We start from the raw sequence: 26,644 nt of genomic DNA on the forward strand, positions 1-26,644 counted from the left end.
GTTTCGGATGTGACAGGGTTTAAAGAACACCCATACATTTATATATTTATAAAGATGAAAGAATATACATCAATACCGTAAAACATTTATATAATATAATAAAAATTATCTTAAGATACGCTAGTAAAAAAATAAAATCATAAGTGATGCTATAAACACACAATTGTAAGCGGGTAGGAATGAAAATTATTAACAAATAATAAGCATTTCGTAACTATATCCTTATTTTAAAAGTTGTTTATATCAACTAAGCCAGATAAAAAAACCAATTTGGTTATTGGTGGGGTCGCGTTGTGATAAAATGATTGTGATATTTTAACACTTGTTTTTTGACAGTCGACGATCGAATCGATGATCTCATGCTCGAATGAGCAAGCCAAATACGGAGAGTGATTAAGCTAAAAATGAAAGTGCATTTTTCCGTGAAAACAGATTCTAATGAGAAATATGAACTCAAACTATATCTCGTGCTGTGCTCGAGGTCCCGGGTTCATTTCCTGGGAAGTTTGAAGTGAAATGGGTATTAGTTTTCAAAGGCGGTTTTAGGATGTATTTAATTGTCCGTGGACTGGCACCCGAAGAGTAAGGCTGATCACCTTAACTTCCTGTAAAAGATGATCGAGATACACTGCACTTGGCTTAACAATGGGATGCGGATAAGGGCCAAACCCATGATGGTGATTAAATTATAGATGGAAAGAAGAGTAATGAAACAGGTTCTCTAAATCTTCAAAAGGGTTTTTTTGGACACCGAAGAAATTTTATGAATACTTTTGAATGAGGAAGTTTAGTGGATTTCAAAATATTTTTTATTTGTCAATAAACTATTAAACTTAGCCAAAAAAATATTTTTATAAATCGTATTATTTGCGGTACGATTTTTTTAAATTTTTGTATTTTTGACATTACTCCGCATGTGACGTTAGAGGTTCTCTTCAGCTTGTTCTCGGTCCGTTCACGGTAAGTAAACTGGATATCTTTCACAGCTATCTTATCATCGGTTAATTCATCTAAACTTGTGACGTCGTTCAAAGTACTTCGTTTGAAAAAAAAAAAAAAATTCCATCTATTTTCAAGAAACTTTGCCATTGCACTTGCTTTAATTTTTACAGCGCGCAAGAAAGCATTTTTTTGTACACAATTTCCTGTAGGGCTGAAGTTCCTCATTAACGATACGTATTTTTGAACATTCAAATTATGTTACAATTTACATTCTCTTATTTCAACTACATAGCTCCTATTTTACTTGCCAAATAAATGAAGATGAAATTACGAAAATGATTCGACTGAATAAAGCCAACAGAACATAACGAGAGCATCGCTTACGCAATAAACTAACCTAACCTAACTCTTCTCGCTGCCCCAGTCACCGATGAGTGTATTATTTTTTTGTTTTGCCAGTTTTAGTGCGAATTATTTTCCGGCGAACGGCTACAAGAAATAATGTCGAAACATGGAACCGACGAAACAATGGAAAATCCCAGCGCCTGTTTGCGGCCGGCGCGGCGCGGCGCGGCGGTGGCCAGTAGCTGTGCAGTACTTACTGTGCACCGCAGTGGCGAACGGTTATTTTATTTACAGGTAAGCTATAAAAAAATAGAATTTATTTGTACCTACATAGTAGGTACATGATATAATGTAAGTTATATACTATAAATTGCTATTTTTCTGTGGTTCTGTGTGATACAACAACTCTCATCCATGAAATCAACTTAAACGACGTAACTTCGTGAAATATTATAGTAGCTTTATTATCCATAAATTTAACACATAACTTATATAAAAAATAGCACAATAAAATTCAGTTAGTATAAGGTATTCTCATTACGACTGAAATGTCAACTGGCCAAAATTTGTTCTAGAAATGAATAATGCCAAAAACGACCGCGTCGAGCGCCACATGTGTTGCGAGTCATATTATGTCAAAAATATTATCTCAAAGAAAAATAGTCTTTGAGAAATAATGTTTGAAACACTGTTTTCCAAACCGGATAGTCAAATATAATGGTAAGCTACGCATAATCGCTTCTATACACGGTTCGCCCCTGGTACACTGAGTACAAGTAGCGTACAGTACAGAAAGAACTTACAGTAGGTGAGTAATCTTTAGGTAGGTACTGTTCAATACGGTGACAGTGGCAGTGTGGAGAGAAACAAACAAATTTACTCGTCATTATTAAAAATGTCGGGAGATATTCACACACTGATTGCGAAATACGAAACAAATTCCTCGTGACTACTGGAAATACTTACTTATCCGTATGAAATACCCACACATTGTCATTTCAAATAACAAGAACCAGTAAGTTTGTGTTAAGGTATGCATTTTTCAATAAAAACAACGCTTTTATAATCACTGAATTTCCATTTTCAATTGTATAACATTATTGTATAAAAAACAAAAAGATAAAACCGAACCAAAATTACGATAAAAGGTTGACGGGTCTGGCATTTCTGGGCAGTGAATAAATAAATCTTATTACAATCAGTTTTAAATAGGGTAGGTGCAATAGTAATTAGACATGCTATAATAATTGGATACTCTTAATCTAATGGTCAAAAATTAGTAAACGTAAGAATTTATCTCCACTATAAAATACACTTTTTTGTGTGTTTTTTCTTAAAATGAACACATTACACTGATTTATTTTTAACCATTAGATTTAGAATGTTCAATTACCGTAGCGTGTCTAATTACCATAGCACCCACCCTATAGAAATCAATATCAAGTTGAAAACGTTTGGTATTGCCCAATTCATCAAATCATTCAACCTACATCACCAAACCGAAAAGTCTCTAGAATTGGCGGGTAACCTTAATTATTAGTTTTATGTCATTTTAAATATATTGAATAAACGCTGTTCTGCAGCACTGAAACTAAAAATAGTGAAATTTTCCCATTTTCATAGTAAATAATATTGGAACAAGGAAAGCACCTTGAGGGACTCCATAAGTAACAACGTCTTATTAGATGAAAATAGGTAGTCACGTAACTTTAGAATGTTCTTTTTTGATAATGGTGAAAAATTATTATATTTTTCATTTTCTGCACCACAAAAGGTCAGGAGGCCCAATCACAGTGGTGAATTACAGCACAGAACACCTAGGCTTTGGAAAAATGTCATTTCAATGTTCGTGTTCTCACAAAATAGAACCCGAAGCCTTCCGTATGTGAGTCAAGTGTCTTGGCCACGTAGGTCGCCAATTATCTCAATTTCATTTATTTAAAATAATATATGTATGTAAGGAGGTAGGTATATCTAATTACGCAATTTATGCAATTAGCCTTTTATAAATAAACCGATTTGATCAGACTGATAATGTCCCACCCATGTAAAACGTTATTTTAGTCAGCAAGACACGAGATCTGATTTCGGATTTCGGTTCCAACCCTCGATGGAAAATCAATATAAAACTGAGATAAGTACGCAAGGATTGTAATTGAAGTATGATGGTACTTATAAATCGGAGGGTAAAATCTTTAATTAAAGCCTGGTATTGCCAGTAATATTTCTCTCTTTCGCCTACCCTGATCCAATTTGGTTCTTATTGGCTGAATCTATTTCATGCTCGTACATCCCCCTCTAAGAGGATTTGTCATGTTTAATGGCCACGCGTTATACTGTGCTGTGAGCTGTGACTACGTTTATATGAGAATTAGGTGAGTGCGAGTACTCAACTTACTTTATACAACTTTGGATGTTTTGCTTTTATGTAGACGGCTTAAATAAATAGCTTTGTAATTGGGTCGTATAACGCGTCGCACCTACTAAGTATCGCGGGCATGTACAAAATAAGACATTTTAAGATATGATTTATGTTCTAATAATCATTCTGAAAATACTTAACGGAAAACGAAAAGCGTCGTTAAATTAATACGTAAACCTTTACCGAGCTATACATTTTCTAAATATTTCTGCACTGGCGATAATTTGGAACATTCGTTCGCGACTAGGGTTTACCATTTCAAAATGAAGAGACGCCTAAATAGGCGCGAAGGTTTTCACTGTCAATGTTATCAATACGTTTCTTTTTTGGGTGATACCGTGTATGTTGGATTTGTTCCGACGTTTCGGCTACCATTGCAGGAGCCATCTTCACAGTTTGACCTGAAGATGGCTCCTGCAACGGTAGCCGAAACGCCGGAACAAATCCAACACACACGGTATCACTCAAAAAAGAAACCTTTTGAAGAGACGCCTGTTCGGGTGCCTAAAAAGTCTGATTTTTCAGAAAAATGCCTGTCTTTGTTGAAATTATATTAAGAAATTAATACAGTACATATGAACAAAGTAATGTGATTGCTTCAATAACTTAGGCATATTTTTTGAACGACGAGTTTTATTTTCAATAGACCTTTTTTTCCAATTTTGTTTCTAATATGGCAGGTCTACCAATGAATAAAATGACTCGCCTACAGACTGTATTGAATGCCGCAGCGAGACTTATTTTCGGAATCTCTAAGTTCAGTCATATCACTCCACCTTTCGGGAATTGCTATTAAGAAATGGATAGTGGAAGTGGGTTGCGCACGGATCGATGAGTGGATCAAGCCAAATAGGTAAAATGTGTTCACTGTTTATGAAATTTTTTCTATTGGTCTATTTAAATTGGTTATGTTTTTTATGAATATTTTATCCTAGCAGTATTTCTACACTTTAAAAGGACACAACACGGCATAGTTAAATTCAAATCAGGAGTTGCGTACTGAGCGACGTCTACAAAGAAACTAATGGGTCAAAACGTAAACCTACTAATTTATGAGTAGTTTAGTCGCCTTCTGTTTGATGTGCGTATGCGGTTTCTAGACTATTCTTAATTCTACGTGGACAAGTATACTTTTAAAACCAACTCACGTAAAATCATAACTCGCTTCATATTAAAATTCAAATCAACGTGACACCCCTTTCTGCCCGGATCGGCCGGATCTCGACATTAATATGTGCAGCTATCGTAATATGTACATATTTTTACCACGCGTTCGCCCGGGAGATCGCATTTCGACGGCAGTCAGCCTACTTCGTCCTTGTTTTTCCATTTCCTATATTCCTATATATATAGGATTGTAAACTTCGCCGCTAATTTCGTCTTACGGAGGTTGGTATCAGTGCACCGTTCACTGTTCACTCTGTTCCCGTTGCTACATATTCTTTCCTCACTAAAAACTTATAAATTATTTCTAAGGAGTTTTTCGCAAAAAACAAGAGCAATTATTTACAAAAAAACTTAATAAAAATGTAAATGTATCTAATATGTCTGCTGAATAATTACGAAATTGAGTGCATTTTTTTTGCATTTTCTTGAACCTACCTACTTAACTCAGATACGAGGCGGGTGCAGAAAGTAAGAGTAGGTACTAGATTTTTAAATAATTTTAGAAAAAGTGTATAAGAAAAAAAACAGAATATTGTTGATACACTCGTTGACTATTTTTCCACATAATCGCTATCCCGTTCAATGCGCGTGGTGAGTGGTGAGTGGTGAGTGGTGAGCCGTGGCGCAAGCTTCTATGCCCTTCTCGAAGAACTCTCCCGCCAGGTGCTTCCCCGCTTCGGAACCTCCTTCTGCACCCGCTCGTCGGTTGAAAATTTGATTCCACCGATGTGTGACTTCGGGGAGGTGAAAAGATGATAATCTGAAGGCGCCAAGGGGGGTGGTTCAAAACATCCCAACTAAATGAACCCGTCCTCACACGGCCTTAGCCACCGAGGCGCTCATGGACTCATTTCAACGAGTGTATCAACAATATCCTGTATTTTTTTTTCAATTACACTTTTTCTAAAAAAATATAAACATCTAGTGCACTTACTTTCTGAACATGCCCCGTACATAATAATGTTGGAGAATCATTTGTATTACACTTACTTAAGTACGTGAACACGGCTATGTTAATTTTGTATAAATTGAATTATTTGCACTTTGATGTATTTTTCCACGTAAGAACAGGTAGGTAAACAAAGCGGAACTTTAAAACAACATAAATACCTAGGTATAGATAGGCAGAAGCGATACAAATCGTGTCATTTAGGTTTTGACGTTGTAATAGTTTTAACAAAGGTTTAAATCTGTTGTCACAAAAATACAGATAAATGAAGAATAACAATATTCCTTTCTCTCTTCTCTCACTTACCTCGTCCGATAGGTACGGGGTCAAGCGGCGTTGCCAAAACACCATAAACCAGGTGGGCAGCGACAATCCCATACCAAACTATATTGCACATTTTTAACATAACATCACTATCTCATATCGTATTCAAAAAACATGCTTGTAGCAATAAAGTGTGAACACATTTTTCCAAAATACATGACCAGACAAAGGTATGGAAAACCATATTACAAACATTTTCATTTCACTACACATTTACAATACATTTTGACACAGATGAATTTCAAAAGAAAATCTACCGAATTTTAAATGCATTTACCCTATTAACGATAAATTTATGAAACGACATGTTTTAAGTTAGAATCTGATTCGTAAAACTACAATATTACTAAAAGAAAACAAATACGAAACGTCACAACAATCCACACAAACGACCCGTAACATCCCCACCTCAAAACTGACATTTGACAGCTTCCATGTTATCGAATACCTACTCGCAACAAGTACGTTGTTCTACATACCTCTCATGTTTCGCGTAGGTACCGACCAGTAAACATATGAAATTTTAGCGTTCAAAATATGATTGGTTACTTTGAAGGATTGAAAAATATTGCTTATTGAATGCTTCCCATTTTTCATTTCTAGTTTCTGTAAAATGTAGAATTTATTAATGTTGATTCTGAAGTCATTTATTTGTATTTTTCATACTAGCCACATTGAAAACCAACGGCTACATTTAAACTAGGTTCATCTAAATCCCAAATATTTTTTACATACACCTAAGCATTTCCCCTTTATTGAAACCTTTTACCAAAACATGATAATATCGTTGGAAATTATTATGTGCAAATAATTCATAAACAATTGAAATTTAATAACATGTTAAGGGTACACAGCAAAAACGAACAAATTAATAAATAATGACTTTTACAGGAGAGTTTATATTAAACTTACCCAGGAGAAGTAATAATACTTTAACATTTCGAAAATAATTATAATAAAAAAAGGAATGAACCCGTTATTGCTGTTTACCCTTCATATGTATATTAACTTTAAAAAACTTAATCAAAAGAGATAATCTAATATAATATTAAAAAGCGTTTTACTGTAATCGAGAAAAAAAATTGCTCTAGACCAATTGAAATGTAGCGTTGCACTTCTACAAACAGAGGGATTTAATTTTTTTTTACTTTCTACATTATGTTTATCTAAATTCTTTATTAAAAAAGGATAATTATCAATTATAGCAGTAAACATAAATATAATATGAGTGAATAATAAAGCTTAAGGGAACTTAAATACATTTTGAATTTAGAATATTTGCTTTGTCTGCAGTTTAATTTTGTTTCAAATCTTTAGTGTCAAATTCTTTTGATCGTCTGGAGCGTGATTTGTGATTAAAATCATTGGAATATGTATAAAAATGTTTTCTTTTAGCGTAATTAGTTGAAAACACTTTAAAATGTCGCACATCAGGTACAGCATACAGTATGAGGATTACTGTGGTTCATTGATGAACGGTTTTGGAGAGCTAATGCAAATGCAAAATTTGGTTGATACTACTCTCATGTGTAATACTCACACATTAAGAGTACATAAAGTTATTCTGGCAGCAAGTAGCTTATATTTTCAGGTACGTATTTTTTTATTTCCGTTATTTAATCTTCTTAAAAAAATATTTTTAACTTATGTCAAATTATTTCAGGAAATTCTAAAGAATCGCCCGGGAGAGTTACTTATTATCCTAAAAATAGACTTTATTGTTCTAAAATCTCTAGTTGAATATATATATAGTGGTAAAACTAATATACTTAAGACAGATATGGATGAATTAATATCAGCAGCAAAATTCTTAAAAATTAAGGGACTTTCTGAACTTCACGAAGGGACTGGTGAGTATTTCATATAATATACAAACATTTTACTTATGGTGTTACCCAAAATGATTTATTTTTATAATTTAGATAATCTTCCTGAGTTTTCGCCACCCCTGATATTTAATCAGCCTTATGGAAGTACTCAAGAAAGTCACCAGGTACAGATTATTACTTTTTCAAATAGATTACAGTACCATAATATTATCTAGTATGTTGGCCCTTTTTATGATCTTATTGTGTATTAGTCTTTTTTAAAAGAATTTAATCATTTTTGTAAATTAAAATAAATCAAATTAAAACAAGTTGTATTTTTATATTATTTAAGCACTACGAAACTGATAAATTATCAGTAGTAAAAATATAGAAATATTATATGTATCTAAATATTCCATTCCTTCAACCAAAACAACAATGTTTTTAGATCGCTGATGGAGAGGGACTGCCACAAGAAAATGTTTCAATTCCACCCAATACGTTCTATCCGAAAAATGTAAACAATGTTGTAGTGCGCATTCCTATTGACATCAATAGCCATAATGGCGCCAGTAACCGGTCGGAAGGATCTAGAAACAGGAATAAATATAAGCAGCACCATTACGATTGGTTTAATGATATAATACCCATGAATAAGATTACCCGCAGGCGAGGTTATTACAATGTAAGAAACTACCATTTTGTATGTTGTCGATCATTCACACCGCACGCAGTCGATATTCATCCATTTATTTGATTAACAGAAACCGGAACACAGATCTGGTAACATGTTAGGAACCAGACAACTCAACAGAGCGACCAGAAAAGTTTTACGAAAGGAGGAAAAAAGTTCCTTACAAACCATTCAAGAAATTAAAAGTTTTCATGGCCAGTTTGAGGTAATGATAAATACTTTTTTTTTAAAAGTTATATTTATTTCCTTTTATACATATCGAGTATTGTAAGTAAATTCTCGGTGGAAGTTCTTTATTCCTCACCGTTGTAACTAATTTTATTAATACTTTACTGGCATCCTTATTGTTTGTAACTTTTAATTTGTCGTTAACAGGTACCGAATGAGTGCTCGGATCTATCGGAAGCTGTAGACAGTATATTGAATCCTAATTTCAACTTTAGCGGTGAAGAGTTTACTATAAATCAAGAGGAACAAACAACGGAGAGTATAGAAATATCGGAGCAGTTCAGCGATGACAATCACACCTGGGCGATGGAGAACCAATCGGAAAATGAGAACAATAACCCTCACATTAGTTCCACTCTGTCGGAATATGTAGACGTGCTCAAGTCCACCGGACTGCCCACTGACGTTCCCATTCTCTTCGAATTAGAAGACGGTTCTTACGTGAATATAAGTGGAGAAGTTCTCCTGAACATGGTCCAGAGTAACAGCGTCCAGTACGAAGTGGTGGAGCATACGGAGGATACGGAGCAACTATTACAAAATGGAATAACCAAGAGTATAGACCAGATCTCAGAAGAAATTGGAACCAGTATAAGTAGCAATAAGGATCATTTCTCTAATGCTGATCATTCTATTCACGAGGAGCTTTCCGTTAATTTGGATCATTCCATGAATGTCGACCATTCGGTCAGTATAATGGAGTGCCTGAGGGAAACTGAAAATGTGGACATTACTACGATGGAAGAATGTGTGATGAATGACAGTTTAGATCAGAATTCATTTTTGAACAATTTTAATACAATAATTGAATGATTATGTCTCGTAAAATACTTTACCTCGGTTTTATATTATCAGCTTCATAATTGATTAAATATTTTTTTCTTTAGAATATAACTAGATTATGGGTTTGTTTTTATACATTTCATATTTTAAGTGTTGGTTCTGTGGTTCTGGTTATTTCTGTGATTTAAACCTGCGCAATAATTGTAAATCTTAAATCTTGATAGTATTACATAGAGTAAAATCAAAGACAAACCTTCATAAAAAATGTATATATTTTGTAAAAAGTACGTCATTCATAATTTGTACAATACTCATTACATGGTAGTATAATATCTAAAATAGAAAGTTTGATATAGTTGGTATTTAAAAAACAAATATCAGTGCCTGAAAGCTTTATTACAAACAGTTTGTGCACTACTTCTAATATCAATTCAATGATAAGACATTTAAAACATCCGTAATTTGCTGCGATTTGGAGAACATTTATTGCATTATTGTCTTCCATTAAAAAGGCCATAGAATGTACCAATCCAAAAAAACAAAACATGTAACAATTCAATACAGGTACAGAATGTCAATACTAATCTAGTTGTGAATACAAATGATTATATTCGCGCGTTTGTTTTTGCACATAAGATCTATAATTGAAAATGGAATGCCTTATGATAATGTATATGAAATATTTGTAAATATATTTTTCACGTATTTGATCTATTGAATGTGCTCTTTTAGTATTATAAAGTAAAATTATGTAAAGTATAAGGATAATATAATCAATTGTATATAGATTGTTTTGTTGATTAATTTTTATCACAAGTAGTACATTTGTTGAATTAAATAAATATGTTCGTATGAATCTTTATATTTTTACTTTAAAAAAATAGTATACACTACGGCTGAGTATAAAATAATACTACTCATATGATAAAACAGATCTTTTTCTTTAAAATATGTATTTGTGTTGCGCCATCGAATCAGTTATGAAAATTTTGTATGACCAATTATCTTTGTGCCACGATTGTTTATTTAATTCTTCATTTTTTCAACTAATTGAGATTATTTCTTACGAATAACAATATTTTTTAAGTTCAATTCTATTCATTTCAATAAACATGATATATTTTCATAATAGCGTGATGAATGAGACAAAATTCACCATTTTTTTTCTGGAGCAACAAAATACACATATGTACATAGGTACAGAAATTACCTTACAACACATTTGCCTATAAATAATTACAATTAACACAATAGAAAAAGAACTACATACACTTACAACAGTTTATATCCTATCAAAAATACAAATTAAAATAAAAAATAAAATGGCTCGGATTGAGATTTTTTTAGACTTACATATTTATTTACATACATAACCACGATTTTTTCATTGATTTAATATTTGCAATGAAAATAAAAAATACTCGCAACTAAAAAAAAGTTACAAAATCCACCGTTCAATTCTAAAATTTTACTTGCCATAAAAAGTCAAAGTTCCGCTTATTTTATAAAATCAATGGTAAACATAATATGGAATGTTTATTGCTACTTTTGAATTGGGCAAACAAAAGTTGGGCACTCGATTCATTTATAAAATAAGATAGATTGCTTGATTTTATAAGGGATTCATATAAATAAAAGTTAGACGAGATTAATGATTACACTTATTGAATGCGGTATGTCTCAGAGTCTGATCTCACTACCAGTAAGGATCAAAACAAAACATAATAGTATGGCCAGCGATATGGTTACTCCCCGGTTAAGTGATGTGGCACTATTCCTATAGGCAGATGCTGTGTGGTAATCCCCCATTTGGAAGGTAATGGCCGGTGAAGACATCCTCCCATCTCCTCCATTACTGAATGCCAACACTCTCATGTTATAAGTCTTGCCCGGAGACAAGTTGTAGACGTACGCCTCCAGCTTTACTCCCACTGGTATAATTGTATCATTTGCTGTGCTCATATCCTGGTCTATTTCCCAAACTCGTACCTGAAAATTATTTATTAATTTATTTACTTATAAGTATGTAGTTTATTACACATTTTTTGAGACATAAGTCCCAACTCCATGAGACTAAAAGTCCTGTGTTGAGTTGGGAAGAGTAATTAATTGACACAGACATACAAGTATATCACTGCAAATATAATATTGGGTCAGAAACATAATAATAATTTAAAAAAATATGGCACATGAATATGGTAAACAGCAAACTCAAACATTCGGAAAATAATAATTTATTATTATTATAGTGGCGGCTATTTTAGTACAATCACTATTACCCGAGCTGCAATTACAAAGATAAATTTATTGATAGACAACTAATATTTCCTAGATTTTGAAAATTGGAATACATATTTGTATAAAGTTTTGTTATTTACATTTTTTACATACTACGATAAAACTTCTTCCAAATCTTGATTTTAATTCAGTGATTTTCGCACGTAATGAAGGACATTTTTAAATACTTTTATATTTAATCGGCCAAATAAAACTATTTTACTATTATATTTTGATAAAATAAATAAATATAGAATTATCTCTTTATATTAGAAATAAATATAAAATACATAAACTGCCAAGCTTACTTTGTATCCTTGTATAGGTTCCTCTTCCAGGGATGGAGCCACATATCTCCACACAGCACGGACAGTGGAAGGATTGACTCCGTACACGTGCACAGATGAAGGGGGTTTCTGCGGAGCCTTGCGGTAGGTTCTCTCCATATATCTCTCGCTCTCTGGGCCCTCACCGGCCGAGTTAAAGGCCATAACCTTCACGAGGTAATAAGTATCTGGCTGCAGACCAACAACTAAAGCCCAGTTCCTCGTGGAACGAGAAAGGTAATAAACACATTCTTCTTCTTTATTGGCTGTCCTCCAATACTTGAGTCTGTGGCCGATGAGCTTTCCTCTGATACGTTCCCTGGTTTGATCGATCGGCAACCAAGTCACGTTGAGAGACGTGGAGTTGAAGGATCGAGCGGAAACTTGCTGCGGCGCAACTTGAGGCATATCTTCGGCGGAGAACACAGTTACGGGTTCGCTAACTGGTCCGGGACCCACGTCGTTAATTGCCTGAACTTTCACATCATATTTCGTGTAAAAGAATTCGGGCGAGACGTGGACAATAGACATTCCGACACTGCCATATTCTTTAAGTAGCAAAGATTGATATTCAGTGTCGTGTTCCGTGCGTCTCCAGAATATTTTGTAGTGAATGTTGGGACCGTTCTGCTCGGCGGCTGTTATAGGATCCCACGTGATGGTGAGATCTCCGATCTTCCCTCCCCCACCGCCAATATTGAAGGGAGCGCGATACGGCTTGTCTGACGGTGTGGAGTGCTGAGGACTGGGTGAGGAGTACATCCCGAACCCTAGTTGGTTGAAGGCCTGGATTTTAAATTCGTACACAGACCACGGCGCTAAAACATTTTCTATAATTCCTTCCTTTCTTCCATTATACCTATCGATTTCTCTGCCGTAGATATTACCACTTACATTCATCCAGGTGGAATTCCAATTAGTTCTGCCGGTCACGATGTAACCTAAAATAGGTCTTCCGTTAGTGGCTCCATCTGTCCACTGAATAGTAGCAGAGTTCTTCTTAATGTTGATAACTTGCAGGCCACCCGGAGGTCCAGGTGGACCCTCCACCACCAGCGTAGTGCGGGAAGATATTCTGCCCACAGCCGACTTCACTATACACTCGTAGTCTCCCGAGTCTGAGAGAGAAACGTTAAAAATATCGAGCAGACCACCGTCAATTTTAATTCTCTTATCGTCGTAAATGTTGAAGTCCACAAAATTTGTGTCCATTATACGAATTCCATTGTGTGTCCAAATAAAAGCTGTGTCTAACAACTCGTCCGAGTGTGCGTTGCAGTGGAGGAACAAGTTCTCGTGAACTTGTGTCACTATGCGCGGGGGAAGTCTCTCTATAAAGCGCGGCGTCTGCAGGACAATGAGACGTCCCTTACTCTCGTCGGCTCCGTACTGGTTACTAGCGGAGCACGTGTACACTCCCCCATCATCCCTGGACACTGGACTAATAATTAAGTTACCGTTCTCCAAGATTCTACGTCTCCCCCCACTGCCTATAACGTTGTTATCCTTTTTCCAAATAAATTTCGGCCGAGGGGCAGCTTCAGGATTACATTTAATAGTGACATTTCCACCGTCAGCCCCGTATGTCTCAGATTCCAGGGGTTTCTTTTTGAATGAGGGCTTGAGAGACAGCACCCTCAATTGACCAGACGAGAATGTGGCTTTAAGCTGATTTTTAGCTTTGCATTGGTACATTCCCGGATCTCTCTCCGGATTTAGATATCTAATGGACAAAACATTATCTTGAATATGGTATCTGTCTTTATCTTCAGATGGAAGATTCTCCATTGTGATTTCGACACCGTTTCTCCACCAAGTGTAGTTAACATCGGGTATTCCGAAGGCTTCGCAAGTCCAGGTGAGATCGCCCTTGTTATCGACGTGCCTGTCTGACAGCGGAATGGTGAAATTAGGCTTGGCTTGAATGCTGAGTATCACACTGTTGTTCATGGAAGCTCGGTCGTTGTTGATCGTGCACACGTATTCCCCTTCGTCTTCTACAGAGGCGTGAGGAATAATCATGATCCTATTGAAACTTTGTTGGTACGCGTGCCTGGGAATTTCCGCCCCTTTGCGAGTCCAGTTGTAGGATGGTATGGGATACCCGAAGGCCATACATTCCAGTCTCACCTCGTCTCCCACATTGGGCGCTTCGGGAAACGCTTTAGGGAAATTATTTGGAAACTTAAGTTGCTGATAATTGGAATGCGGATTTACAAAAAGCGGGAAAAATGGGCCGACTCTTCCGGTATCCGACACCTGACTTTGGACGTTGCAACTATAATTTCCTCTGTCTATAGTTTCTAAAGCTGAGAAATATAATCCTCCGTCAAAAGACACGAATACCCTCTGGTCCTCTTCTACAAAGTTAGGGAAGTATTCGCGAGCCCAGTAATACTTGACTCCCGGATAATGCGGAGGCGGATCACAGTACAATACTTTTCCCCAATTTTGATTTCCGGATTCCGCCGAACGCTTCAAGTTAAATTCCCGAATGAAACCGAAAGATAAAAGAACACTTTCAGAAACTATCGATCCATACCTGTTGGTGGCTTTGCAATGATACTCTGTTCTATCGGATATTTTATCCGGTTCGTAAATAATGAGGGTCCCCCCGCTTACGGTAAATCTGGCATCCTTCAAGGGGTCAATTTTAGTTTCAATTTTCTTATCATTTTGGTAATCTTCTCTGAACCATTCGTAAGTGGGTGTAGGGTACCCGCCCGCCAGGCAACTCAAAGACACATCTTTGTAATAGGAATTCTTGGACAGGTCGTAAGTATTGTCAACGGGTTCCTTAATGAAATACGGACCTCTGGGGATTTTTTCCGGATCATCGATATTAACTCCGTAAGTGTAAGTTCTATCGTCGCCGATCAAGAAGTGAAGTTTAGAGACATGAGCCTCGCAGATAAACAACAGGGGCTCTTCGCCAGTAACCATTTGGAAACCCCATCTCTTGAGGTCGTCGGAAAATTTATATACCAGGTAATCCTTGCCGAGCACTGTGTCATATTGATAAGGGAGGAATGCGTTGTCCATGTTACTGAGCTGAATTCCATCCCCGTCATTGGTCCAGTACTGCGGAGACTGCTGGCGAGCCGACGTGTACCAGCGCCGGTGTTGCGGGTCCTGCCACATGAGCTGGTAGATGAGGAAGCCGTGCTCGTCCACAGTGTCGATGGACACTAAGTCCGCTTCGTACGCCTGGCAGATCTTACGAGCCTCGTTCCTCGGCCGCGCCGGAGACTTCATGAAGCGGTAGCAGGACTCCCTGAAGGGGATCCAGTGCTGGGGACAGGTGTACTGCTGGAACACGTCGCGCCCGCCGCCACCCCCGTAGTAGCTCCCGCCTCCCCGTTCTCCCTCCTCTTCCAGGAACGAGTCCTGGCTGAAGCCATCGTCGCCGTAGTTACTCTGCGGGTAGTTATCCAAGGGGTACCCGGACTGGGGATAACTAGACTGGGGATAGCTGGACTGGGGATAGCTGGACTGGGGATAGCTGGACTGGGGATAGCTGGACTGGGGATAGCTGGACTGGGGATAGTTACTCTGCGGGAAGTTGCCGTTCTGTGGATAGCTCGACTGGGGGAAATTGCTCTGTTGGATGTACTTGTTAGACTGCTGTTGGGAACTGATCGGTTGCGAGTAACTGCTCTGCGCCGCATTTCTATCCGCGTTCAAATCCTGCTGAATTAGTTGACCGTTTATAATACCGCTCACGGAGAGCACGAGAAAGCAGAACTTCATTCTGCTGGGGTGGAGTATCACCTAAAAATATAAAATAAAACATTAATTTGAGATAAATAAGGGGCGAAAAAACATTTTTTACAAAGCTTAAGTTACGAGTGCATATTTAAAATTATCTCCCTAAATGTACAAGTTATGAAATTGTATAATATAAAATCTAAACAATGCACCTTTGACGCATGTAAACAGTCGCTTTGTAACGGTTTTAAGTGGTATTTATTATGGGCGCGAGCATAATCTTGCGAGCTCAGATTACAATTTATATAACAAATTTAAGATGAACTACTTATATTTCGTATATCTATAAGAAATAAACCACAAATTACTTTATTATTATTCACTTTATGACACATACCTCCACGCCTTCTAAAGTTCCACCCATTTTTGGTGTTGCCAGTTGTCTTAAAGTAAAAACATCGTTATAACGAGTGACTAGGAACAAACAATATTTGTCGCCCTTCGCACATTGTCGTCATCGTATGTAATATTTGGCAATAAAATTCAAAATGGTACGTTTGAAAATTGTGCTACTAGAGTCTAGTAACTAGACTGAGGCTGCTCTATACGAACGGTTAAAAATTGTTCGGTGGAGGGGCGGTGTCGGCTCTGGTTTGCCCGATTGGACACGGTTCTCCCGATATATTAACAAGCTAATGAACTGATATACCCTATCACAATCAAAATTGATAAAACTAGATTGATAGTGACAGAAAAAATTACTACGGATATAACTGAGATGCACCGACAGCGACGAGGCATCAAAATCAGTGAATGTTTAATGAGATGCCAGAAAGTCTCAGAGAAGCTGGAAGCATCTCCACTTTTCGAACGAAATGCTGTTTGTATATTTTTATTCTTAGAGGTGGGGGTCAGTGCTATGCAAGTTCCTGACGTCACTGCGACCTGTGAAGATCTATTATGACGGGTCCTCATGAATAGTTCTCGCCCTTCAAGCCCAGGTCTATAAAGAGCCGTGGAAGGCGAGAGTTTACATTTTGCTAAATCTCCCCCTCCAAGCCCAGATCCGTGAAGTATCGGGCTATTAGGTATGGGGCGAGCTCTTTAACATCCTCAGGTTTAACCAGTGATTCCTTGAGGATGAGGCTCCTTTTAATGCTTGAGGTCCGGGGTTAGATTCCTGGGAAGGTTAACGTTGAAGTTTTTATTTATTTATATTTGGTTTTACACTGTCTATATTTTATTGTCCTTGAACTAGCACCTGAAGCGTGAGACTGATCCCCTTACCTTCTTATAATGTAAGATCTACTACAGATCTAGACTACATTTTATTTTACCATTGCGCTGCTTTATGTGTCATCAGGTGTGGATGAGAGGGCTTGATTAATATATTTTTTTATAAAAAATGCGTTCAGAATAATTAATAGTTGGTAAGAATAACTTATTTTTAATTTCGAATGTATGGAGAAGATGTATGAAATGAATTTATAAGATTTTTTTAAAAGCACTATAGGGTTCTTTTTTTTCTTGTAGAAACTTTATAATGTCATGAGTTAACGTTATTAATTAAGAGACTTATTTTGTAAATAATTAATATGGGTATTCGTAAATATTGTTGAATATTGATATAGGTACATCATAAGCAAGGCCGTGTCAGCCTCGTGGTGTAGTGGTCAGCGCGTTTGCCTACTACGCAAGAGGTCTCGGGTTCAATTCTCGGCATGGTTGACAAGAAATATTTATTTAAAAAGGTGTTTTTGCACTTGAATATTTCATAGTACCAGGGCTGGTATTTCAAACACTCTCGCCGCCGTATTATCTCACGTATGCAAATAATCTATGTATGTAAATACAAAATACACGAGAAAAACTGTTTTTTTGTGCCACGAGAGCAGTTCAGAATAGCACCCTTGGAATGGTACCTGAAGCGTAAGACTGATCATCCTACCTTCATGTAACAAAAATGATCAAGATACACCACGATTGGTGTACCAGTGTAGTGCCTTATGCACCATTAGGTGCAGAAAGGGAACGAGGATAATGGTGATAAGCAAGGTCAATAATACTGGATCTCGCATGTAAAAAAATGAATTCAAGAAGGAATAGGAGGCTGGTAGTGTTTAAAACTACATATGCATGGGTTCCATACTTACACAAAAAAAAACTTGAATCTCCACAAAATGAAATCCAAAAATCGTTCTCTCATTTACCGCATAGCGACCTTAGAGTATAAACATAGATGTATATACCTACTCTAAGATAGTGACATTAAAATCTTAATGGGCAGGCCATGTAGCCTGAAGCTCGGACGAAAAATGTTGACTTGGAGACCTCGAACAACAAAAAGAAGTACAGGGTGGCCACAACTAAGGTGGAGACATGATCGAGGCTCGCATGCCGGTGCGACCTGGATGTAGTCTGCACAGGACAAGGTGACATGGAGACTAATGGAGGAGGCATTTGTACAGGAGTGGATAGAAATAGGCTAAGGAAGAAGAAGAAGAAAATTAAAATAAATAATTAAATAAAAATAGCGATTCAAATATTTACTATAAACATCAAGAGTACAAGAGTGTTACCAAATTATTAAAAATATTACACATGGAGGGATCTTAACATTAAGAATCTGGAAGCAACTATTTTTGCTTACTCGCCCATTCCAACCAACTCCCAGCGTAATATTTGCACCTAGAAAATAAGAATTATTAGTTGTTTAAAGTATAAGAATACCGAAGATAATTTTTACGCTTTGCAAAATTTAAAGCTTTGGATCTTATTTATTTTGCATAAAAGTTTTCCACTTTTGTTCTAATTTTTGTAGTATTTTAGTATTTTTATAAACCAATCAACAAGTAAAAAAATCAAAGCATTTTAATCAAAATCCAATAAAACATTGTTATTAAAAAAATGAAATTTCTCTTATAAAAATCTACATTTTTATGTTTCTAATAATCTAAATCTTTTTGAAATCTGGCAAATCAATTAATTACAAACTATTTATATCAATATAATTACAATAACTCGTAATGCATTCCTCATTGGGATATTCCGTACCAAGGAATATATATTTTATACATTTAAAAAAAAATTAAAAAATTGACATCGTCGGTATAAAAGTATACTTGTCAGACTAATAATCAACTTTTTGAAAATATAAATATAATACGCCTCCACTCGTTAGCAAGTGATTTTGGAATAACTTACTTAGTGAATCCTAAATTTTCCAGTTCATTCATAATTATTTCCGCCCTTCTCCCTGACCGACATGTGATTATAACCGGAGAACTTTTTTTCGGAATTTCGACGCCATATTTTTCTTTGAAATATTCCGAATTTGATTGAGTTAATTCTTTCACTACTAATGCCACTGAAACAAGTAAAATTTAATTTGATTATATTGTATTTACCTACCTGTCTAGCAATTCAGATTATCATCATACCCCTTATCCGCTAATGGTATCAGCTAATGGTATACATATTGGTAATGCAGCGTATTCCATTTATCTGTTACATGTAAATTAAACTAGTCTTACGCTTCAGGTTCTAATCTAGGAGATAGTGAGATATTGATGTAAATAACTGCATTTAAAACAAACATCGCCGACCCTATCAAGAATCAAACTCGGGGTCTCAAGCATGATAAGTGCACGTGCCAACTACTACCTAGGCACAATACAAGGCAGCCTTATCTCGTTGCTTTCGTGGTATTCAATACTGTTATGACTAGAAAATTAATATTAGTGTCAAAGAATGCGCCTTTTTTTACAAATTAGTTAGAACACCGAGAATAATAAGGTAAGTTCTAGATTGATACAATGCAATTTGTGGTTCAACGTGCTCACCGTTGCATTAAAAAAGTGTAGGTACCTAAAAAAAAGACCAATACTATTATTTTTTAAACTAGAAACTTTAAAAAAAAGTATTTAAACTAATCTATAATAAACATCTATTACTTGGAATGTGAATACTTCCGGGGATGATTCCAGTTTCTTGGATTTCATTCAGCTCTCTCACCTCAATTAGGTATGTTCCTGGAGATTCCCTTACCCCCAAAACTTCTTCATATTGTGAAATACGGTCCATCTGTTGATCTAATAAAGTTAATATCTTAAATATTATTTTTAACCCACTAATACAAAATACTGCGTACTTAGTGCACTTTAGAAATAATAATTTGTAAATATCTTATTATATTAATTTTATCAAACAAAGAAAACATAGATAAACTAACTGTATTACAAAATAAAGCCTTTAGAATCATTTTGAAAAAAAACAGATACACGAGGGTAAAGTCGATGGTAAATGAAATGAAATTATTATTACATATTAACAAAGAATATTTTACTAACAAAGAATATTAACAAAGAATATTTTACAATACAATGATATTTGTTCATAAAATTATAAACTCTAATAAAAAACAGAATTTTGGAAAAAAATTGATCGGAACCAGCATGAACACGATCACAATACTAGAGAAAAGAACAAAATTAGACTTCCATTTAGGAAAAAGGCAAAGTCACAAAATTCAATTTTATTTAAAGCAATTAAAAAGTATTACGAAATGGAAAAAAATATTTATGAAGAAAAAAACATATCAAAATTTAAAATAATGGTCAAGACATATGTGATAAACAATTTATAAATTAAATATATTTGTAATGTTATTATTAAAAAAAAAACAATATGTATGATATGTGTGCCCTACTTTAAGATTTAAATAAAAAAATAAAAAAATTAATTGCCAAATACACGGATTTGGGTCCTGTTCAATGTAACACGAGTTCGATTATTATTGTTTTATTTTATTCTAACCGGAAACCAAACTCGGAATCTTATGCACGGCAACTGAATGTATGTATGTAACTATTTGATTTGGGATCGTGGATCATTATTTAATATTATATAATAATACAAATTGTTAGATTTTATATTGATACTTATATAATGTTAACTGAGTACTTAGAAGTTTTATAAGAAAATGAAAAGAAAAATAAACATTCATAACCTCAATGTGATTAAAAAATAAATACAATACTAGATAAAAAAATCAAAATTAATATTTAAAAATTAAGGGCCAAATTCACAACAAAAGTTCAATTAAAAAAAGTTTAAAGTGAAAGAATTGTTGCGTTTTTTTATTTCAAATGGGAAAATCAGTTATTTTATCATACTTTTTTAATTTAACCCATTACGTCAATTTTTACGAAAAATAGATGATAAGATGCGATAAAAAAAAAAACTCAGTTTTAAGGCGTTTTCACAAACTTAAGATTGTAAATTTTCCAAACGAATTAATAAAATAATGTTATTTACGTAGTACCTATGTTGACATGGTTTTATAATTTGTGTAGTCAAATAATAAATTAGGTAAAGACTATGCAGGTTTTCAAATTAATATTATTAACTAGGGGAAAGGTCAATATAATTTTCTATTTACTTTTGCACCAAAAATGTTTGGTCAAAAAAACTAGACATTATGCAACAATGTTCATTCGTGGTTCGATTAATCGAATGTACCCATCGATAAGTGATGTTTTTTTCACAACAACAAAAAAACAATATTGTACACTTACCTACTGTAATATGGTTTAAGAACTTGTTTCACTCGAATGTATGTTATAATTATTATGGATTTAATATTATTTATAATAAATCTTACACCTACGTTGGAGACAGGCAAATGTATAAAATGTATTCACAGAAACATATGAACTCAGTGTCTATTGTTAGGATTGCCTTCGTCAAGATTCAAAACACTTGTCTGTAGTGAGCATAAATGTGAAAAACGAATAGTAAAACTAGCTATAGGAAGTAGTGAATAAGCGTGTATGAGGTACCTAATATATTGATGTGGGTAGTTTTTACAAGAAACAAGTTTTGGCCTTGAACGAACCATTCACGAGAAGTCAACATCAGCAAGCTTCTACTTTACTGTTTATAGTTTTACGGGAATTTTCCTATTTTTTTAGTAAGGTGGCCGACCGGGACTATGAAATACTGTGGTGTAAAAACATGGCTTTAAATAAATATTTCATGTCAATTATGTCGAAAATTGAACCCGAGACCTCTTCTGTGGCAAGTAAACGCTCTGACTATTACACCACGGGGCGGATGATTATTTATTTAGGAACATTTTTTTGTTTTACTCAGTAAATGAGCCATTTTTGCAAGTGAAGTAAAAAATACTATGTACTACCTACCTATATACCTTCATAATTGCATAGTTTTGGTGGAGAGTTGTGGAAAATAAAAATATAAATCTTTGCCGAAAAAATTAGGTACCCGAAAATACAGTTTTACCCCAACAAAGAAAAAAATTAATTTAGTAATATAAAAAAGTAGGTGTAATGAAATTAAAGTTACCGATGTTATATAAATTTCAATGTAATTTTGTCGGCCTCGTGGCGTAGTGGTCAGTGCGTTTATCTACCATGCGAGAAGTATCGGGTTCGATTCCCGACATGGTTGATATGAAATATTTATTTCAAAGGGTGTTTTTACGCTAGAATATTTCATGGTCCCTGGACAGGTATCTGAAGCGTGAGACTGATTATCTTACCTTCACGTAACAAAAAATGATCAAGATACGCTGCGATTGGTAAACCAATGCAGTGCCTTGTGCACCATTAGGTGCAGAAAGGGAATGATGATGATGATTGTGTGTTGAAAAATATTGTAAATTTAATTAGTTTTTCGAATCAAACATTTTTTTGTTCTACTACTACTACTACTACCATCACGCCATTTCTCCGTAGGGGTAGGCTGAGAGAATAGACCGCCACACACGTCTATCCTGGCATACAATCCTAGCCTCTTCCACATTCATACATCTTGTCATACATGCCCTTCGGTTCTATCCGATTTTGACATGACCAGACTTAAGATTTTGGTTTATCTGATCATGCCACGTCTTCCTTGGTCGTCCTCGTCTCACGTTGCCGTTCATTTTTGCCATATATACTTGTTTTACCATTCTTTCGTCGTCCATTCGTTCTACGTGACCAAACCATCTCAGAGACCCTTTCTTAATCTTATCATTCGTCTAAGATATTGCATTTCAACCGCGTTCACTCGGCTTTCATCCTTCCTCTGCCAGTTCTATGTTTCACTTCCATACATAAGCGTTGGGACTAAAACTCCGTTGTGCACTGCACAAAAACTAAATAAGCCATAAATAAAATATAAATATATCAATACAAAAATATTGAAAGAAACATTTATTTTATTAAAAAATATACAGGTACTTCAAAGTGGCTCTGAAAAAGAATGGCTAATTGGGGAAACGGGAAATATACAGAAAATATTTTCGAAATAAATAAATATCTCATTATTTTGCCGCACCTACCGGGGGTTGGCGACCATCATTCTGAATTCATCACGATCCTGGGCCAGTTTAATCAGCGCTGCTCCATCCGGTACACCGAACCACTGTCTAAGATTACTGAGCCATGATGCACTTTTTTGTCCCATACCCCGCCTGGCCTTTATCTTTCTTCAAAAGAAATATAAAAAAAGAATACAAAAATAGTTACAGGATGGCAGCTCTTAGGTAAAAGTCCTGAATAAGGTAATCGAGTAGAGATAAGTCCACCTCGTTGTGTTTGCATTGTTTTTCAACGCATCTGTCTAAAAGTTTTTTTTTAGACCACAACAGGCCAGAAGGCACAATTACAGTGGTGAATTACATCACAGAACACCTAGGCTTGAGAAAAATTACATTTAAATCTTCTCACCGGGGATCAAACCCGAAAAATTTAACAGATTTATATTCATGAAATAAAATGTTTAAATACAATTAAGTAAGTTAAATTTCCAATTATAAATTTGTTCATTTATGAATCATTGTAAATGTATACATGCATAAATGCTTCATGTTGATTTTATAACTGATATGTAACTATAATAAATTACCTACTTAAGCTAGGGTTTCCTAGGACAGCGGTGCCCTTATCTTAACGGCCGTAGTGAACGGTGATGCGATGGACAGCCGTCGTAACAGTGACTAGAGAGTGGTTTCCTAGAAAAACGGTTTTGATAACATTTATTAACACCGTTTTCCTAGGAAACCACTCTCTAGTCATTGTTACGACGGCTGTCCACCGCATCACCGTTCACTACGGCCGTTAAGATACGGGCACCGCTGTCCTAGGAAACCCTAGCTTTATTCACAGATTATATAGTACTTTATTGACGCACATAGTAAAGGGAAAATAATAAGAAAACATATGATTTGATGGAATATTAGATATAAACAATTAAAATACGTTTTTTATCCAGTCAAAATTGAGGAGATTATTCATTTGATTACCTCGAAAGAAAAAGTAGTCACCCTATTATTTGCTGACATTTGTTTTTAGTAGGTTGGTAATTTGTAATTTAAATTTTAAATTTTCGTTTTTAAAAAATGTTTTTTGACATTTTAAATTTATTTGACAACCAACAAGTGGTAAAGTAGAAATCTGCAACTGTGACACTGTGAGTTTGGGTTTGGGTAAGTTCAAGGACTCTCGCTTGATAACAAACTTCAAACTCCATCAATTTTTATGTCATGATTTTTTATTTAATTATTGAGCGATGTCACGTATGCGCATATTGAATGTGGTTTCGGTGGTATCTTGTATCAATAAAAAACCAGTCTTCTGCTCCAGAAGCATTAAGCCCTCTCTTATATTTAGTAAGATTATTTTCATATGCATGTTACAGGTTATAAATAATCCCGTAACAATAAATCACTTTTTAGTTAGGCACCCATCAACAAGTTACTAGTATTATTATTTACAATAATTAATTGTTGTGTTTCAGATAGTCCACGCTTGTACAATAGTGTACGCATTTCTTATTTGAAATCTGTGAGAGATTTCTCTGCAGCAGCGATGGACAGGACAGTCACTTATGAAGATGTAGTAACATATAAAGACAAGCCAGCGGTTGTCTTAGTTGATGTTAGAGAGCCCAATGAACTTATAGAAACTGGAATTATACCAGCCAGTGTCAATATTCCGCGTGAGTGACCCAGTGATTTTACCATTGGAAATAATTAAAATATTCTTATGTCAGTGTTGGAATGTTCTTACGGAAAAGTTGAGCTAATTATAGTTCATTTTTAACTTTTCGGTTTCTATCTATCTATGAAAAATTAATAGAAAATGAAGTTGATATTGAAATCTTTATATTATTATTTTTAGTTGGCGAAGTTCAAACTGCGCTACAAATGCAAAACAATGATGATTTCAAGAAAAAGTATGGCAGAGATCTCCCCAAGAAAGATGCAGAAGTAGTATTCACGTGCAAAATGGGAGGTCGTGCTACTAAAGCGATGGAAGGTGCCGTCGAACTCGGATTCGTCAAGTAAATAAATATCTCCGTCAATTCAGTATTGTTTTAATCAATTTTGTGTCAGAAATGTTGAGAATCAATCAAATAATTTATTTTCAGTTCTAAAGTCTACAAGGGAAGTTGGAACGATTGGGTGAGCAAAAATAATGCCCAGAAACAAGAAAAATAAAGATGTTCAACTCTCACTTTTGTGTCATTGTATATTTTTTTGTAGAAACAAGTATGTAGGTTTTTTAAAATTTGAAAAAAATAAATAAACATTGCATGAAACAAGTTTTTTGATTGCTTAATAATTGATTCAATTGAAAAATAAATATCTGATCATCATCATTTTACCCCCCACTTGTGGTGCATAGTATATAGGGTCAATGCCACCCACTTATAGAGCCGCCTATACGGTAAAAAACCATTCTATGATTATCAATCACGAAGTCAGCTACAGTTTACAGCGATACAACGGGTCTTAGGTACTCGGGTGGAAAATTGCAAGCGCAAACCGAATCCGTCCATTACATATTTGTTATTAAACCGCTTTTGTTCTATGCGATAGAGCAAAATTTAATCTCCAAAAGCGGGTACTGAATTATTACTCTGAGTGTATAGGGCACTATATTGGTACACCAAAAGCGAAACTCGATCATCTTTTACATGAAGATGAGGTGATTAGTCTTTTCAAACTAACATTTCTTTTCAACCTCGCCAGCAAACAAACCCAAGATCTGTATGGTATAGTAGGCGAACGTGCCAAATGCAACACAGACGGACTTATCTCCACTCAATTCTCTTTTTCAGGATTTTTTTCTTGGAGTCATCGAGTCCAAAACACTAGTCTAGGATTCTGCTTATTTTTCACCCACGAAATTTCTCACAATAGAAAAGAATAATGATAAATTATATACTAGGATAAAAGTTGACAATAAAAAAAGTTAAGTGAAGCACAAATGGAACTTGTTGCATTTTTATGAAAAATATGTAAGATATTAATTTATTTATGTTTTATTAAGTTAGTTCATTACATCTTAAGAACTAATATAAACATTAAATAACATTACATTTGCATCACCAATAAAAAAAAAGATCAACAATAAAGTAGATCTTGATAGAGACAAAGGGATTATTAGACAAATTTATATTTACAGATCTCGGATTTCAAATTTAAAGCACACCGCAGAAAATGTAAAATACAACATATTTTATTACCTGTATATTAAAAGATTAATTATAATTTAATACTAACTTGTTTAAAACAAAAATGATAAAGCTCTAGTAGTTTAAATTTATTTATCTAAAATAATGAAATTGTTTCCACAAGCTGAGACTGTTTTTTTTCAA

General features: G+C 35.0%; 4 protein-coding genes across 8 annotated transcripts; 2 read left to right on the forward strand and 2 right to left on the reverse strand.

Annotated features, from left to right (window-relative positions):
* The first annotated feature begins 7,464 nt into the window (after nt 1-7,464).
* On the forward strand, nt 7,465-10,206 carry LOC148273494 (uncharacterized). The gene is made up of 6 exons (XM_088238625.1): nt 7,465-7,740; nt 7,813-7,999; nt 8,072-8,142; nt 8,406-8,642; nt 8,722-8,856; nt 9,027-10,206. Exons 1-6 carry the CDS (start codon nt 7,570-7,572, stop codon nt 9,690-9,692), a joined length of 1,467 nt encoding a protein of 488 aa, XP_088094751.1. The 5' UTR covers nt 7,465-7,569; the 3' UTR covers nt 9,693-10,206.
* Cont (Contactin) lies at nt 9,917-16,418 on the reverse strand. Of its 3 annotated transcripts, none has more exons than XM_088238622.1 (3): nt 16,371-16,418; nt 12,248-16,036; nt 9,917-11,651 (listed from the first exon to the last, which is right to left on the reverse strand). In XM_088238622.1, the coding sequence occupies exons 1-3, from the start codon at nt 16,395-16,397 to the stop codon at nt 11,343-11,345; spliced, it is 4,125 nt and encodes a 1,374-aa protein (XP_088094748.1). In that variant the 5' UTR covers nt 16,398-16,418; the 3' UTR covers nt 9,917-11,342. The 3 variants fall into 3 exon arrangements, with proteins under 3 accessions (XP_088094748.1, XP_088094750.1, XP_088094749.1); XM_088238624.1 differs by having other exon boundaries at nt 16,186-16,404; XM_088238623.1 differs by having other exon boundaries at nt 16,342-16,390.
* Nucleotides 16,419-18,511: 2,093 nt separating this feature from the next.
* LOC148273496 (rhodanese domain-containing protein CG4456-like) lies at nt 18,512-21,747 on the reverse strand. Its single transcript, XM_088238627.1, has 4 exons — nt 21,550-21,747; nt 19,927-20,064; nt 19,178-19,340; nt 18,512-18,661 (listed from the first exon to the last, which is right to left on the reverse strand). Exons 2-4 carry the CDS (start codon nt 20,054-20,056, stop codon nt 18,610-18,612), a joined length of 345 nt encoding a protein of 114 aa, XP_088094753.1. The 5' UTR covers nt 20,057-20,064; nt 21,550-21,747; the 3' UTR covers nt 18,512-18,609.
* A 2,579-nt stretch (nt 21,748-24,326) lies between these two features.
* Nucleotides 24,327-25,582, forward strand: LOC148273497 (rhodanese domain-containing protein CG4456-like). Of its 3 annotated transcripts, none has more exons than XM_088238635.1 (4): nt 24,327-24,467; nt 24,779-24,979; nt 25,162-25,324; nt 25,412-25,582. In XM_088238635.1, exons 2-4 carry the CDS (start codon nt 24,850-24,852, stop codon nt 25,479-25,481), a joined length of 363 nt encoding a protein of 120 aa, XP_088094761.1. In that variant the 5' UTR covers nt 24,327-24,467; nt 24,779-24,849; the 3' UTR covers nt 25,482-25,582. The 3 variants fall into 3 exon arrangements, with proteins under 3 accessions (XP_088094761.1, XP_088094762.1, XP_088094760.1); XM_088238636.1 differs by having other exon boundaries at nt 24,378-24,467; nt 24,783-24,979; XM_088238634.1 differs by having other exon boundaries at nt 24,446-24,650.
* The last annotated feature ends 1,062 nt before the right edge of the window (nt 25,583-26,644 follow it).

Source organism: Micrasema longulum, unplaced genomic scaffold (assembly GCF_059751315.1).
Source record: "Micrasema longulum isolate JH-2025_06_02 unplaced genomic scaffold, ASM5975131v1 h1tg001935l, whole genome shotgun sequence".
Classification (NCBI taxonomy): Eukaryota; Metazoa; Arthropoda; class Insecta; order Trichoptera; family Brachycentridae; genus Micrasema; species Micrasema longulum.